At 35.6% G+C, this 16,702-nt stretch overlaps 1 protein-coding gene across 1 annotated transcript in view; it reads right to left on the bottom strand.

Annotated features, from left to right (window-relative positions):
- Positions 1 to 16,702, bottom strand: part of Cdc73 (cell division cycle 73) — a 116,697-nt gene that overhangs the window by 59,370 nt on the left and 40,625 nt on the right. Inside the window, exons 7-10 of the mRNA XM_028769951.1 lie at positions 15,123 to 15,339; positions 9,039 to 9,137; positions 7,527 to 7,605; positions 4,359 to 4,423 (exon numbers count right to left, since the gene is read on the bottom strand). Coding sequence (XP_028625784.1) covers positions 4,359 to 4,423; positions 7,527 to 7,605; positions 9,039 to 9,137; positions 15,123 to 15,339 — 460 coding nt within the window. The remainder of the gene's footprint in view (positions 1 to 4,358; positions 4,424 to 7,526; positions 7,606 to 9,038; positions 9,138 to 15,122; positions 15,340 to 16,702) is intronic.

Raw genomic sequence — 16,702 nt, forward strand, 5'->3', positions numbered from 1 at the left:
AGGCAAGTCCTCCAACAACTGAAGCAAGAGCTGTCCCTAAAACTGTTGTCTGTCTGTGGATTCTGTTCCCCTAACTGGGCTACCTCATCGGGCCTCAGAAGGAGAGGATGCATCTAGCTCTGCAGAGACTGTGATGTGACAGGGTGGGTGGGCACCACCTAAGAGGAGAACAGGAGGGAAGATGGGTAATGGACTGTGTGAGGTAGGGAACGGGAGAAGTGGGAGACAAAGACTGGGATGTAAACTAAATAATTAATGGAAAAAAATTCACATTTCTCTACCACAAAAAACGATTTGATCTAATATTTCTTAAAGCATTGAATAATTCCAGGAACCTATGTGGGAGAAAAGTCCCACCTAAAAACTCTGAGGACATTTATGTATCTTGGGCTTCTGGATCCATTAATGTCAAACCAAAAGTATATCTTGATATATCTAAGTCAAAGGTTAACCAGAAAGCTACTAGGTGAAGCAACACGTACCTGAACACCAACTATGTAGGTAACTGAGACAGAAGGAGATCCCTGACCAAGAAATACACGGCTAGTGTGATCTACAAAGTGAGTTTCCTTTAGAGAGTAGTGGCTTATGCCTTTAATATTAGTCAAGAGGCAGACACGGGTGAATAATTTAAGATTTTGAGGCTATCTTGGTCCATATAGCACATTCTAACCAGCCAAGGCTAGATACATAGTGAAATCCTGTCTTAAAAAAGCAATTATCAAAATACAATTAAAAACAAATGAGATTTACCACCTCAGGATAAGAAAACGTTAACCAGAATTTACCACACAAATTTATACCTTAAAGGTGTGTGCCCATGTGCACCTGAGTGTATGTGCACACAGAGGCCTTGGATCTCCGGAAATAGTAGGTGCAAGCTGGTGTGAATTGCCAAACCTGGGTGTTAGGAACCAAACTGGGGTTCTCAGGAAGTGTTCTTAACCACTGAATCATCTCTCTAGTTCCTCAATACCTTATAGTTTATTATCAGAACATTTGCCATAACTTTTATTTATATAAAATGTTGTAAAAACTTAGAGCTATGACTGTCACATAAACACAAGCCTGTCTAACACAGAAAACAGATACTGTATAAAAATGATTAATATACTAATTTAGTTGTATGTCAAGAGAACTCTGATACTGAAGTTCAAAGTTACAAACATCAATCCTAATGTAGGTCAATTCTAATCTCAGGAATTACATAAACTATGCATATCAAACTTTAAAAAAAATTAGCAAATATGAATCATACACATAACAGAAAGGGAGTCATATGTGGGCAATGACTCCTTTTACATTAATATACATTTGTCTGTCTTGATAGTATAAAAGAAATTTTCTGAATGGAATAAGGTAAGAAGTTGTTACAGCTCACAAATGATAATTTGAAAATAGAAAAAAAGGAAAAATACTAAATCAGAATACGTTTGAGAAATAACTAAAACTAAACACTGATCTAAACATTACTTGTCTATGTATTTTCTTTATAGTAAATTATCAGCACATAAAAGTAGAAGATTCAAAACCAGGTATGGCGGCGAACACCTTTAAGCCCAGAATTTGGGAGGCAGAGGCAGGCAGGTCTCTGTGAGTTCAAGGCTAGCCTGGTCTACAAAGCAAGTTCCAGGACAGAGAGGGCTACATATTGAGACCTTGTCTTGAAAGAACCAACACAGAGAAATCCTGTCTCAAAAATAACATCATCAACAACAAAAAGTAGCAGATTCAAAATATTTACTAAAGTAATAAAACTATTCATTTGACCACCTTTTGACTTTTTGTTACATTCCAAAGCAATCCCTTTTTGATTAGTCTTTGTGTGTGTATATGTATAAATTATTTTTCAAACTCATAGCATAAATTTATTTAAATTCACCCTTTAAATTTAGATGCTCTTATAATAAACAAATACCATGGCACTGAGAGCTATGAAACAGAAGAGGGGAGGGGAGGGGAGGGGAAGGGAAGGGAAGAGTAAGAAAAAGAAAAAGAACTTAACTACTATTGGTTACACGTTAGGAATCGGCAATAGACAATTTCTGTCTCCACAAAAGCAACTAACTGAATCACATAAGAGTTTCACTCAAGCCAGGTACAATGGTAATTGCCTTTAGTACCAGCACTTGGGAGGCAGTGGACCTCCGAGTTCAAGGCCAGTCTGGTCTACACAGTGAGTTCCAGACCAGTCAAAACCACATAGTGAGACCACTTTGTAAAAATATAAACAAACGAATAAAGAATTTACGTTAGACCTAACTACTATTAATTACATTCTGAAATCACAAAAGACCAAAAGGCATAAGATGCCTATATTAAACTTTTTACTAATTTCGTTCTTTCTCCCTAATCTGCAAACATTGGCCTTATTGTCTACTAAGTCAGTTTTAACCCTGTTGCTCCTTCAGGGAATGCTCTCCTGGCAGGACTTACTCAACTCTGACCTCAGAGAGTAGGCTTTCTGAAGCAGTTTCACCTGTAGTATTCAGAATTAAACACCTGACACAAGTACTCAAATTGTTGAATGAATTTGTTACCCTATACACAATTTCAATAGTACAATATGAAAACAAATCTGGTATTTTAAAACAAGTATATTAGCAAAATACTAGTATTTTATAGAATCCCAATTTGAAGTTTAAAAAAAAAATCAAACTTTTCCATAGATTTTTACGGCAAATTCTAAGTAAAAAGATTAAATCTTAACTATTATTTCCTGCCATGTGAGGTCTATAAGTCTCTGATAATTCACAACCAAGGACAAAAATAAGTAGCACTCTTAGTTCTGAAGTATACATACTTAATACATACGCATAGATTTTTAAAGTATAAGGGGTATGCATCAGAATATAAAAATGCAAAATGATAAATATACCAGACTTATATCATCAAAACTATCATTTACTACATAATAATTAGAAGTATTAAGCATAAGTTGGCCAAGCTATTTCTGAATAGCTAAAAATGAAAAATTTAAAGAGAGCCTATTGTTCCAGCTACTCAGAAAGTTGAGAAAGGAAGTAGGAGCCCAAGTGTTTTAAGTCCAAGCTAAAAACAATATGGAATGAGTGATAAAGACATTGTGGGGGCAAGTAGGACATAGGAGCAAGAAAGGAGAGGAAAAGAGAAAGGGCTGGGAAGAAAAAAAGAAGCGCAGGGGCCCACCCAATGCAGCCGAAAAGGAGTGCGTGGTGCTGGGAGTGGGTGCAGCCTACATGGCCTAAGACAGGGCTCTCACCCTCCTTTCACCCACCTCGGGGTCCCTTGACATTGCCCATCGTCGACAGCCTAAAGCCTTCGACCATCGATGTGACTCGTCTCACATCAATGTTTTGGGGTTGTGAACTTGTCAAAGACCCCCCATAATTAGACATCCAAATTCAAAACTCACATAGTTGGGATTGATCATAAGACGCCTTCTCTAACTAAACAGAGAAGGGGGAGATGCCAGAAGCCAGGACCCTCGCCCTTACCCTCACCCCCTACCTCTCCCAACCTGCACAATGTCCCCTGAAGCTTGGCAACTGCAAGATCCTGCTTGGCAACTGCAGATAGAATCAAAGCAGTTTACCATATCTTCTGAAGAATAGCAGGGAGACCATAACTCAAGCAGTGTACCATATCTTCTGAAGAATAGCAGGTAGATCATAATTCAAGGCAGTGTACCGTATAGACCATGACATGTTTCAAGGCACAGGCCAAGAAGATTCTGTACTTTTCCACCACCTGGCCCCTCTTACCCCCTCCCCTTGTAAAACATGCTATAAAAAAGCATTTCATGTTCAAAAAAAAAAAAAAATTAAAAAAAAAAGAAAAGAAAAAAAGAAGCGAAAGAAAAGAAACAAATGAGCTAGCTAAGAGTCAAAGACTTACTGTATTCATGAATATATAAACATTTGGTTCCATCGAGAGTTTTTATAAGCACTCCATCCAGTACTATACTCTATTTACTTCTTTAGCTGATCTGGAGACTGATCCCATGTCACTGAGCAGTCTAAACATCTAATCCCATTCTGATTTTTCCAAAGAGAATTACATTTTAAATAACATAGGATACTAGATTTTAAAAAATTGCCAGTATAATGTTCAACTCTTCAGTGACTTTAAACATCGCAATGACACAGCATAATCATAGTTGTAAATTACTCAAAATACATATAAATTCTGCTTAGACTAGAAAGGAGAAAAAAGGCAGAACACTAATGAATGAAATAATATCACACAGATCTATTAGCACTACAATGGTCATTAAAAATAAATGTTTCAACAAAAAAATGCTAGAGAATAAAAATTTACCATCTGCTACTCACATAAAACACCTGGAACAAACAACGTCTGCAGTCATAATAACTTACCGTTACAGATTTCAGTGTCATGCCATGGTAGGTGCCCATAGTATCAATCTTAAAGCCTTCCGTTTCTACAAAGACAAAGAGTCTACTATGATTTATGTATTTCAACCCAGATTAAACTTTCGATCACAATTTATATTACACTTAACATAACAAAGCCATGAATATACTATACATTTTATCAAATATTCCTAAAGATTAAAAACTTTAAGACACTTGCAAAAACATATTCAATAAATGACAAAGCATTTATTACATAGAATATGGTTCAGATTAACTTTCAAATTTTGTTTTAAAAAAATCACACCGAAGAACTAGAAAGAATGCTCAGCAGTATATGCAGTAGCTATGCTTGGGAAACACACACACACACAACACACACACACAAAAAAAAAAAAAACAGGTAAAATTCCCAGCCCCCATGTCAGCCCACAACTACTGGCTTTAACTTCAGTTTCCAGGGATCTGATCCTCTCTTCAGGCTCCATGAACATCAGGCATATATGTGGTGCACAAATACACATACGCAAAACATCCATATACGTAAAAATGAAATAAAATAAAAATTTTAAATACTAAATAAAAAACTTACAATGCCTTTATTTTTTCCTACTGGCTACTACATGGTTGTACCTTTACACGCATGTAAAATAGCAAGTTCCTAAATTAGAAAAAAATTGTTCCAAAGTTTAATCTATCGGATATATTGTTTACATTGAGTAGAAACTCCTGCTCTAACAGTGATGAGTTTTGCAGGAACACAAGTGCAACATGCTCTTTCTCTTCTAAAAGTAAATGTTTTACTCTATACATACAGAGCAATGTATTCTTCATTCCTGTTTTGGCTCTTGTTATGGTCAATCAACTAACGCCAGTCAATTTGGGTGTTTGACACTATTTTACCAGTAAAAGAATGATATAAATACATCATGTGTTACTGAAACGTAACAGGCACTGCTTAAATTTCATCAAGGTTATGTGACTATCAGTGAAAGAATTTAATTGAAAAATTGGTTTCACTGGGCAGTGGTGGCACACACCTTTAATTCCAGCACTTGGGAGGCAGAGGCAGGCGGATTTCTGAGTTCGAGGCCAGCCTGGTCTACAGAGTGAGTTCCAGGACAGCCAGGGCTACACAGAGAAACCCTGTCTCGAAAATTGGTTTCATAGAGTATATGTTCTAATCTTTTTATGAGAGATCATATAGCAAGTATTTTTGCAAACAATAGACCATATATATGCCTCTGTGTCATCAATAAGACTGTGCAGTTGTAGTGCAGAAACAAGAAGAATCTATGTGTATACTGGGAGAAGCTGGAGTTGGTCCTTACAGGATTAGATATGTTATGAGGATCTTTATGTAATTCATTCCTTCCAAAACACCAAAGTGAATAAAAGAATGGATCACTGTCTTTCTGTAGCGCTCATTCATCTTTATCTGGTAAAGGAAGTCAGCACACACAATTTACTGCATCAAAACAATACATCCTTTTAAAAAAGTTGCCCAGAGACTTCAGATAAACAGAAAAAAATAGCTAATGTTCAATTGTTTCTATTTCATATCTTCCACAGGGCAGTCAAGATGAGTGAAGATCTCAAGAGAGACTAGTGAAAGCCTCGCCTCATTAATATTTTGTTAATAAAGAAATGGCTCAATTATATTAGATACACTGTCAATCAGGCTGTCCCAAAATAAGTTCTCATGCTTTGTTGCAAATTGGAGCATAACTATGACTGTACACATTCATATTTAATACATGACATTTTCCATCCTAAATTTTTTTTTTTTTGGTTTTTCGAGTATCTAAATACTCGAAATACAGTGTATCTAATATAATTGAGCCATTTCTTTATTAACAAAATATTAATGAGGCGAGGCTTTCACTAGTCTCTCTTGAGATCTTCACTCATCTTGACTGCCCTGTGGAAGATATGAAATAGAAACAATTGAACATTAGCTATTTTTTTCTGTTTATCTGAAGTCTCTGGGCAACTTTTTTAAAAGGATGTATTGTTTTGATGCAGTAAATTGTGTGTGCTGACTTCCTTTACCAGATAAAGATGAATGAGCGCTACAGAAAGACAGTGATCCATTCTTTTATTCACTTTGGTGTTTTGGAAGGAATGAATTACATAAAGATCCTCGTAACATATCTAATCCTGTAAGGACCAACTCCAGCTTCTCCCAGTATACACATAGATTCTTCTTGTTTCTGCACTACAACTGCACAGTCTTATTGATGACACAGAGGCATATATATGGTCTATTGTTTGCAAAAATACTTGCTATATGATCTCTCATAAAAAGATTAGAACATATACTCTATGAAACCAATTTTCGAGACAGGGTTTCTCTGTGTAGCCCTGGCTGTTCTGGAACTCACTCTGTAGACCAGGGGGGCCTCGAACTCAGAAATCCGCCTGCCTCTGCCTCTCAAGTGCTGGGATTAAAGGCGTGCGCCACGACCGCCCGGCCCAAAATTCTTTATATCCAAAATTAACATCAATAATAGCAAACATTTGTGAGTATTTTATTATATTATCAAACATTACACTAGGAACTTCATCTTTACCACAAGGTTTATCCTCAAAGTAATTCTGTGAAATAGGTTAATAGTATTATTAATAAATATTTAATTAGAGATACACAGTAACAGACAGAATACAGTCAAAATAACAATAAATCCACAAAAATTAACTGAGACACACACAAACCATCTGGATCCAGAATCAAAGATACCAACAAGTGACTAATCAATTTTGTTCTGTAAAATCTAAATACTATTTTTAGGTGTTGCAGGATGACCTCTGTCAAAACTACACATCAGAGCTGTCAACGATAGATAACACATAAATGAATAGATTTGACTAGGTTTAAGCAAAACAACCAAAAAAAAAAAACCTTTCACTACAAAAACAGATGACTGAACTAGATTTATACTACAGAAGTTAATTGATAAGCCTTATTCTTTTTTTTTTTAAATATGAGTACACTTGAGACACACCAGAAGAGAGTACCTAATCCCATTACACATTGTTGAGCAGTGAGTGCTCTTAACCACTAAGCCATCTCCCCAGCCCTGACAAGCCTTATTCTTAAATATCACACTATACTACCACTAAAGTGCAGCATGACCATGACTAGAAGAAGATATAGGATAAGCAACTTACCTTCTTTGCCTTTGAATCTTTCTTGGTCATATCTGTTGTAAGCAGCTGGAATAGGCTGTTTTGTACGCAATGTAGGATCCTAGAAAAAAGGAGTTGCCAGTTAATAGTTTTAAGTATTACTTATTTAACACTCATAATTAAAACCTGATAGGGACACTTTTAAAATAAATGTAATTATCAATATGGCACAGAAGACAGAATATAGTAAGTAGACTACTTGGCATTTGATGACTAGGAATCAATATTCAATATTATATTTGCTGTCTGAAATGACCATCCCTCCAGGCATGGTGGCGTACACCTTCAATCCCAGCTCCCAGGAGGCCAGTTTGGTCTACAAAGTGAGTCTAGGACAGCCACCAGGGCTGCTCCAAAAATGAAAATGACCATCCCTACACCAAGAATAAAAGAACTCTCAAGTATGCATCTATCAAAACTGCAGGAATAATATGGTAAGCAGATGCATTTTAATTGCTTAAATGAGTTTGTGAAATAATACTCTCTCCTTAATGGTAATCTGAACAAAGTGACTTCTAGAACAGCCAGGGCTCAGAGAAACCCTATCTCAGAAAAAAAAAAAGAGAAAAAAAAATTGTAGTAAGCCAACTAAAAATATATCTAAGTATTACCAATAATTCAATATCATTAAACGTTAACTATGAATGACCTCATGAATAAAATTACTAATAACTTTCAAGGCTATGTTTAGTACTCTCAAATTTTCCAAATTCTACATAAAATTGAATCAATTTGAATTGTACTTTTTGCCTTTCTTAAGTCTTAAGAAGAGGTCGAAGGACAGCAAACTTGAGGATATTTCAAATTTCCATGGATATTGCATGTCATGCATGAATTTAGGGTTTGAAGGGTTCTATGTGACACCTCACATGGTGAGCCAGTCAACCATCAGAGGTGCTAAACCTGCAATAATATCAAGGGACCATACAGCAGATACCAAGGAAAATCAAACATATCAAGATGAATGGTCAACAAAGATATCAAACAAGAGGTCCAAACTGGAAGGTCACAATGACATATTTTTAATAATTTTTACAATTTTCTCAACCAACATGTAGGCCAGCTATGGTTAACTTAAAATAATTACTTTGAAGGCTTCTCCTAACTAACTTCTTTTCAGACTCTCGCCAAGGTATTTCTCAAGAAACCCAAATTACTGCTGAAATAACTTTTTTTGTTTGTTTGTTTTTTCGAGACAGGGTTTCTCTGTGTAGTTCTGGCTGTCCTGGAACTCACTATGTAGACCAGGCTGGCCTCGAACTCAGAAATCCGCCTGCCTCTGCCTCCCAAGTGCTGGGATTAAAGGTGTGCGCCACCACGCAAGTCTTGAAATAACTTTTAAAAATGGAGAGGGTCTTTACATGTTTCAAGTATACTGAAATAACAAAACTTTACAACAGACTGATATAAAATGTTTAAAATGTAAACATTACAATACTAAAATACAAACACAATTGGCACTTTTTAAAAACAACAATATAAGCAGATTCTTACCACTGGGGCTGCGTTTGGAGCGGGTCGTTGTTCAGGGGCACGCCCTTCTTCTCTGGCTTTTACAGATTGAAGAATTGCAAAAATATTCTTTGAAAAATTCTAAAACATGAAAAGATTCTAATTAAACCCAGCATACATGTGCAAAGGTTTATCCATTTAGCGATTTATATGGAAACTTTCTTCCTACTAAGTTTTCCTAATTCATAAGGTACTATAACTGCTATGATTTGGAAATGGTCTGTCTCCCAAACATTCCTATGTTAGATAGCTGTTCCTAAGAATGGGAATGTGGAGGTAGAGGAGCCTTTAAAAAGTGGGGCTCAATGAGGAACAATTATGTTATTTAGTAACTGCTATCAGGAAAGATGGATGTTGGACTTGAGTACTTAGTTTAGTTTTCTGTGCTGTAACCCAACAGGTAGAGCTGTCCAACCTTCCAAAACTTGAGCTAAGTATCTTTCCTCCTCACTCCTGATGCTAGACCTTCACATAGTCAAGCAAGTGTTCTACATTAGTCTATATCCCCAGCCCTAACCTTCTATAAAGCTCCTACCCTTGCGTATTTGAGTCAAAAGAAAACAAGGTAATACAATGACATATAAAAATAAAAGCCAACTACTTTGAGTGTGGTTATTACAAATTATACTTAGAACAACTAAATACAATTTGTATTATTCTGCATCTACTCAAATATATAACCAAGAAAAAGCATTTAAATGTAACACATTTGTTTCGAAGGGAGCTACTAAATCCTCCAAGTGTAATAAATTCCTGTGTTATATTCAGATTGCCACAGACTTCCTAAAATGCTCAAAGGTTACAGATATCTGTAAGAGCCACTGCACATTTTTGAAATCTGAAAAGGTGGAAAGTAATCACAAATAAGCTTGTCCATGAATATCTAGCACTGCTGACTAGGTGATTATTCCTCCTTCCTTCAAGAAATAACCTTCTTTAGCCCCCGATACACTGTTCTCCCCTGAATTTTTACCTAATGACTAACAGTATCCCCAATGACTAAGAATACTTTGGGACTCTCGCCCCTACCAATCATCCAATGAATTAAGGAATATGTGAGTATCTACTGTAAACTACCTTAACTGACACGAAAATCCAATGATAATCAACAAACACATGGCTCCTGCTCTCATGTACTTCAAATATAATACAATTTTCTTCTCTAGAAATGAAGCATTCTGGGGCCAGCAAGGTAATTCAATAGGTAAAGCACTTGTAACGTAAGCCCTGAGGTCAATCATTAGAACCTATGTAAAAGTAGACGAAAATCAACTCCACATTATCCTTTGACTTCCCCATTTGTACCATTGTAAGACTGTGCACATGCATGTGTGTGCTGTGGTGTGTGTTTGTGTGTAGGTGCAGAGAGAGAAAGAGAGGGAGAGGGAGAGGGAGAGGGAGAGGGAGAGGGAGAGGGAGAGAATGAATTATTTTTAAAGAAAGAAATCTGAGTGAGGACTGGTGATACTGCTGCTCAGTTACGAGTACTTTTTGTTCTCCCTGCCACCCCAGGTTCAGTTGCCACCATCCACATGGCAGCTTAAAACCATCCAAAATGCCAGTTCCAGGAAATGTGACAACCTCTTCTGACCATCATAGACACCAGGCATGTGCACAGTATACTAACATACATGAAAACAAAACACTCATACACATAAAATAAAAATAAGTCTTTTTAAGAAAAGAAACAGGGCTGGAGAGATGGCTTAGTGGTTAAGAGCACTGACTGCTCTTCCAGAGGTCCTGAGTTCAAATCCCAGCAACCACATGGTGGCTCACAACCATCTGTAATGAGATCTGATGCCCTCTTCTGGTGTGTCTGAAGACAGCTACAGTGTATTCATATATAATAAATAAATAAATCTTTAAAAAAAAAAAAAAAAAGAAAAGAAACAAATTTGACTCCTTGTCACACTTTATCAATCCATCTACCTTACTAGTTTTTACTATGTAATTTCTCACTTTTGTTCCTGTTTTTTTCTTTGGTATTCCTAGCATTAACCTCATGGCCTCCAAGTACTGTACTACTCTGAAATACACTTTTTCCTTTTTACTCTGGATAAGTTACCTCCCCTTGCTAAATACCTACCTTATCCTGCATGTCATTCATTACACCCTGTACTACAGTATCATCCTGTGAGCCTAAGGACCAAAGCATCAATCACTGCCTGATATGTGCATATTAAATATTATGTAAAAAGTATGTACACAAAATAAGAAATTTAAATATTAACTATATACCACTAGTATAATTACCATATACTATGATACTAACTAGTTCCTGTTTCTTTATAGCATCAAATATAAATCTCAGAACTACTTTGCCATATTGGAAACTACTGAAGACTCTAAAGGCCTTTAAGCTAAAGTCAAAATTTATCACAGTAAAGATTAAAACTGACAATTTTTTCAATTAGGAATTCCTTTAAAAAAAAAAAAAAGAAGCAAGATTCTATACAAACATAATATGTTTTATAAAGATTATTTCTAAAATGTACCTGAAAAGTAGAAAGACTAAAACTTGAAATTTTATAAGTGTGTGTAATATCTGGCTTACTAAATGATAGCTGCATTTTCATATTTACTTCTATATATCTACTGTGTTATCATGTTTGGTCAAAGATATGAAGAAATCTGGCCTCAGACAGTAAAGGTAGAAGCATTAAGATAACTTTTCAGATAGCTGAATATATTCCTTTTTGCTATCATACCAAAATAAATGGTTTCCTAAAATGTACTGAAGGTAGAAACCACATCCATAAATATTCTGCATTACTATTTTAAAGTTTATCAGTCTATCTGTACTTTAAATAATTTTTTTCATCCATTGATCCTCAGGAAAATATCCATCACTGGGTAATGTAGTTATGCACACACTCCAAACTAAGACATTGTATTATTCAACATTTAAACGTTCCAAAATTTTAATTTTCTCAGGAAAGCTCCTATTTTATCACTAGTCAGTTGCATTTCCTGACAAACTCTTTCAAGAGAATGTCTGTAAAATTTCTAAGTGTGAAAAACAGACATTAAATAAAATACAATGGTTTCCTTTTTTTAAAGTTTCTTTAGTTAATAACCCAAGCCACAGTACAAATGCTGTTCATAAAAGCAACCACAGCTTTTTTTTTTTTTTTAGTGTACAGGACTATTCCATTTAAATTTCACTAGGTATATTCTAAGGTCGCTCTTTAATTAAGGTTAAACCAGGTGAACAAAGAACACCATGATTTGCTAGTAATGTCGGGTGAGACTGCCTTGACTCATGCCAAGTATCAGCCACTTTAGCAGCTATGGCTTCTGCACCATTTTACTGCAAACATCAGCGTAGTGCCAAATGCAAATGAAATTTCAGTCCTACTGCTTAAACAAGAAAATCAGATCACTTTTAAAGTGATAAGCTGAATGAGAGACATAAACTCTAGAAAAATCAATCCAAATAGCATCAGCAAGTTTTGTGTGCAAGAATTACATGTGATTATTTCCTTTGTACAGAACTCTTTATACCAATGATTCAATAATAAATTACTTTGGTCTAAAAATATCTCCCAAGTGTTCTATGTTGCAAAATTTATTCTCAACCCAGTATTACTGAAAGGTGGGATTTTTAAGAAATGGATTAAGTGGAGGCTAAATGAATGGCTAAGTGATTTTAAGAGTCATTTTCTGATAAAATAATAAATTCAGCCCTCTTTTTTATTCCCTCTCTCTCACCCATGTGATACCTTCCGCCATTTTTGAAGCAGTAACAAAGCCCTCATCAGATGCAGTTCCTTGATCTTGGACTTTCCAGCCTCTAGAATGGTGAACCACAGAAATGTCTATTCATTATAAATTACTCAGTCTGTGATACTCTGTTATAGCAGCTCAAAACAGAATAAGACATAATTTCATGGGATAGAAATTTCTGTTTGCTTACAAGTTTGTCTGTGATATTCTGTTATAGCAGCACAAAACAGAGTAAGACATTTAATATAATTTAATACTATAAAATCAGGTTGCTTTAACTAGGGTATATTAACTGTATAAGAAGAATAAAAACTTGAATTTTCTTGCTCCTTAAAATTCAGAAAATAAAATTCTGATACTAGGCAATAATGAAGGTGAGTCTCAAGTCTACATTAGGCCAGCACTGCCAAGCCTGACAACCTGAGCCCAGGAATCTACACGGGGAAAGCAAAGAAGTGACTCTCACAAGCTGTCTTCTGACCTCCACATGTACACACACACACACATAAATTCCATACTCCAAATTCCATACCCCTTTTAATTATCTACAGATATTTTTAGAATTTGGCAGATGAAAACTACATATACCTAGAGATAAGCAATCAAAATGTTAACTTTATTTTTAAATGTTAATATTTATAAAAGCAAACCTCGCTTCCAAACAATAGTTAGATGATTTGTTTTTTATAAGATACCAACATTAAATTGTAACACTTAAAATGGTACAATCCTGCCACCTAGAGTTGACAAAAAAAAGCTCCTATCAACAATTTAATTTTTAATATTTTAGATTTTAAAAACCTGTAAGTTTAAGACTAAGTTAAAATGAATTAAAAAAAAAAAAAAGCCAGTCGTAATGACACATGCCTTTCATCCCAGCACTCAAGAGGCAGAGGCAGAGACAGAAGCAGGTGGATTCTCCTGAGATGGAGGCCAGCCTAGTCTACATAGCAGGTTCCAGGACAGCCAGGACTACACAGTGCAACCCTGTCTCAAAAAACAAAACAAAGAAACTAACAAATCACAGTGTTAATCAGGTATTAGCCAATTACACAATGAAAATGAGAATAATATCATTTAACTGTAAATAACAAAAACCTGAACCGTGAAATGTTTATTCATAACCTCCTCACATTTTTTTGCAATTTTAAGCTCTGAAAAATGGTCATTTTTTATTATGTGTACGAGGACACGCACCACAGTGTAAGTATAGAACTAAAAGAAAAACACTGTGGAGTCAGTTTTCTCCTTTCATCTTTGCACAGGTTCCAGAAATCAAATGCAGGTTATGAGGTTTGCATAGCTAGCCCCTTTATTTCTGTGCTATCTTACTGGCTATGGAAAACGGTTCCTTTTTGTCTAAAGTAAACTTACATTATTTCTACTCGTGTATGTACACACATGCATGGTATGTATGTGGAGACATATATGTCACACCATGTGTGGGGCCCAGAGGTCAACTTTGTGGAATTTGTTTTTTCCTTTCATCTTTACATGGCTCTGGAGACTGAACACAGGTTGCCAGACTTACAGAACAAAGGCCTTCGCCAGCTGAGTCATCTCTATAGCGCATGGAGAATGCGTCTTAAATGTAAGACAAGTGAAAGTATGAAATGAACAGAAATAACTATTTCCCTTACATTCCTTTTCTAGTAATTTTATTCTTAGCAAGATGATACAGTAAGTTAGAAGCTAAAATCCTAATATTATTCAACAATCAAAACCACTGTACTTAGCAGGCAAAGGCAGGCCCAAACCACTAAAAAACACTACCTCCAAAATAGCCCAGAGGGTCTCTAAACAAAGTGTTTCCAAAATTAGGGTGAGTTTCAGAGTAATCTTACACACTTCTTCAAATGTCTCTATCAAGCCACCATTTATAGCAACTATGCATCAATGGAGAATCAACTTCTAAGAAAACTTCAGAGGAAAGCCCACAACAGAGAGAAAAATATGTTCACAGAACTGATTCATCTTTAAGAGATATGTTGACATATTAGAGCATCTAGTATCAATTTTTTTTAATTTTTTTAAACTAATGTACATGGTGTGTGCACACAGGTCTACAGTATGTGTATCAAGATTAGAGAAAAACTTTGTTGAGTGAATGATTTCCTTCCATCTTTACATGGTTTGAATGAGCCTCAGATTGCCAGACCCCCATTTAAATTCTTATATTTCAAAACTTTAAGTGCATACATTTGCTTGGAACAAAAGTTTCAAAGAATTAGTCCTTAGCTGTACAAACAAATAAATAAAACTTAAAACCTGAAATCTACTAATTAATTTTAAACAATCCTATAGCACTCCAAAGAATGAGTAAAATATTTTAATTACCTTTCCTGTGCTCTGTAAAATAGTTGTTCTTGTCCTCCACACTCTCTCTCTGCTGACAATATCTCTTGTCACATCTACCTCAGCATCCACAAAACTTCTCTGTTTAAGGGCAGTTATGTCATCATCTAGATCAGTCTTGATAGTAGATCGTTTCTTAGCCATAATTTTGGCTTTGATTGCAGCAATTTTCTCCACTGACATGGCTTCAGACAAAGACCTAAAAGTAATTTATTTTTTAGATTTCACAGCTAAGATTCTTTCAGTATAATATATACATTGTGGCACTTAAATTGACTGAGAGAAGAAACAAAACCACTGCACATGGCAATAAGCTTCTCTATAAAATTGTGTATTTGTTATGTTATGGTCACATAGGACTTTTACATGTTAACACTTCATATAGATAATACTCTAAAACCAAGTTAGTAGTTTATTTATTTTTTGAGTATGAGTGTTTTACCTACATGTACAGTTGTGTGTCATTTGAATGTCTAGTGCTCACGAAAGTCAAAAGAAAGCATTAAATTCCCTGAAACTGAACCTACAGGCAGTTGTAGGCCACCATGTTCAAGCTGACAATCAAACCAGAATCCTCTGGAAGAACAGCCAGTACTCTTAACCACAAACCCATCTCTCTAGCCTTGAATTAGTCATTTCATTAAAATTAAAAACAATTACAGTAACAACAATTATAAAATATTTTGATTTTTAAAAAGAAAATCTCCACCAGGCGGTGGTGGTGCACACCTTTAATCCCAGCACTTGGGAGGCAGAGACAGGTGGCTTTCCAGCCTGGTCTACAGAGTGAGTTCCAGGACAGCCAGGGCTATACAGAGAAACCCTGTCTCGAAAAATAAACAGACAGACAAACAAATAAAAAAAATCTCCCCAGTAGAGTAGAACTAAATAGTAAGGGTTCTTCTGCTTATATGCCCTGAGTCTTTACCAGTGTACCTATACCTATACATAGACATACATATACATATGTGAAAATTATACACAAGCACATAGGTCACCCTGGATTGGGATTAAAAAATCATTCTGCTAAAAAACTCAAAGCTTGAATTTTTTTATGAAATGTATTTCAAGGTTTTAAAGCTATAAGCCACATATGCAACAGACTACAGAATGAAGAGAAACTTTATATGCCACAATCATCCTTTTAGTTTCTGGAAGACAAAACCATGCTTAATTAAAAGCTCATTATATGCCAGGCAGTGGTAGCGCACGCCTTTAATCCCAGCACTTGGGAGGCAGAGGCAGGCGGATTTCTGAGTTCAAGACCAGCCTGGTCTACAGAGTGAGTTCCAGGACAGCCAGGGCTACACAGAGAAACCCTGTCTTGAAAAACAAAAAAAAAAAAAAAAAAAACCTCATTGTAAGAAGTAAAAAAAAAAAAATCACAAACTGAAATACACGTATTTGAAGAGCTTTTATGTCTTCAATTCACTTGATTCTTAAATAGGCAAAAAAGCATAGAGTAGCTATGCTTTCACAACAATAAATGATCATCAGAGGTACAGTCTTATTTTAAAAATACCTTTGTTTATCAACAATGATACAAATAAAAATTGTGGTAT

This window comes from Grammomys surdaster, unplaced genomic scaffold (genome assembly GCF_004785775.1).
Source record: "Grammomys surdaster isolate TR1022 unplaced genomic scaffold, NIH_TR_1.0 196, whole genome shotgun sequence".
Taxonomy (NCBI): domain Eukaryota; kingdom Metazoa; phylum Chordata; class Mammalia; order Rodentia; family Muridae; genus Grammomys; species Grammomys surdaster.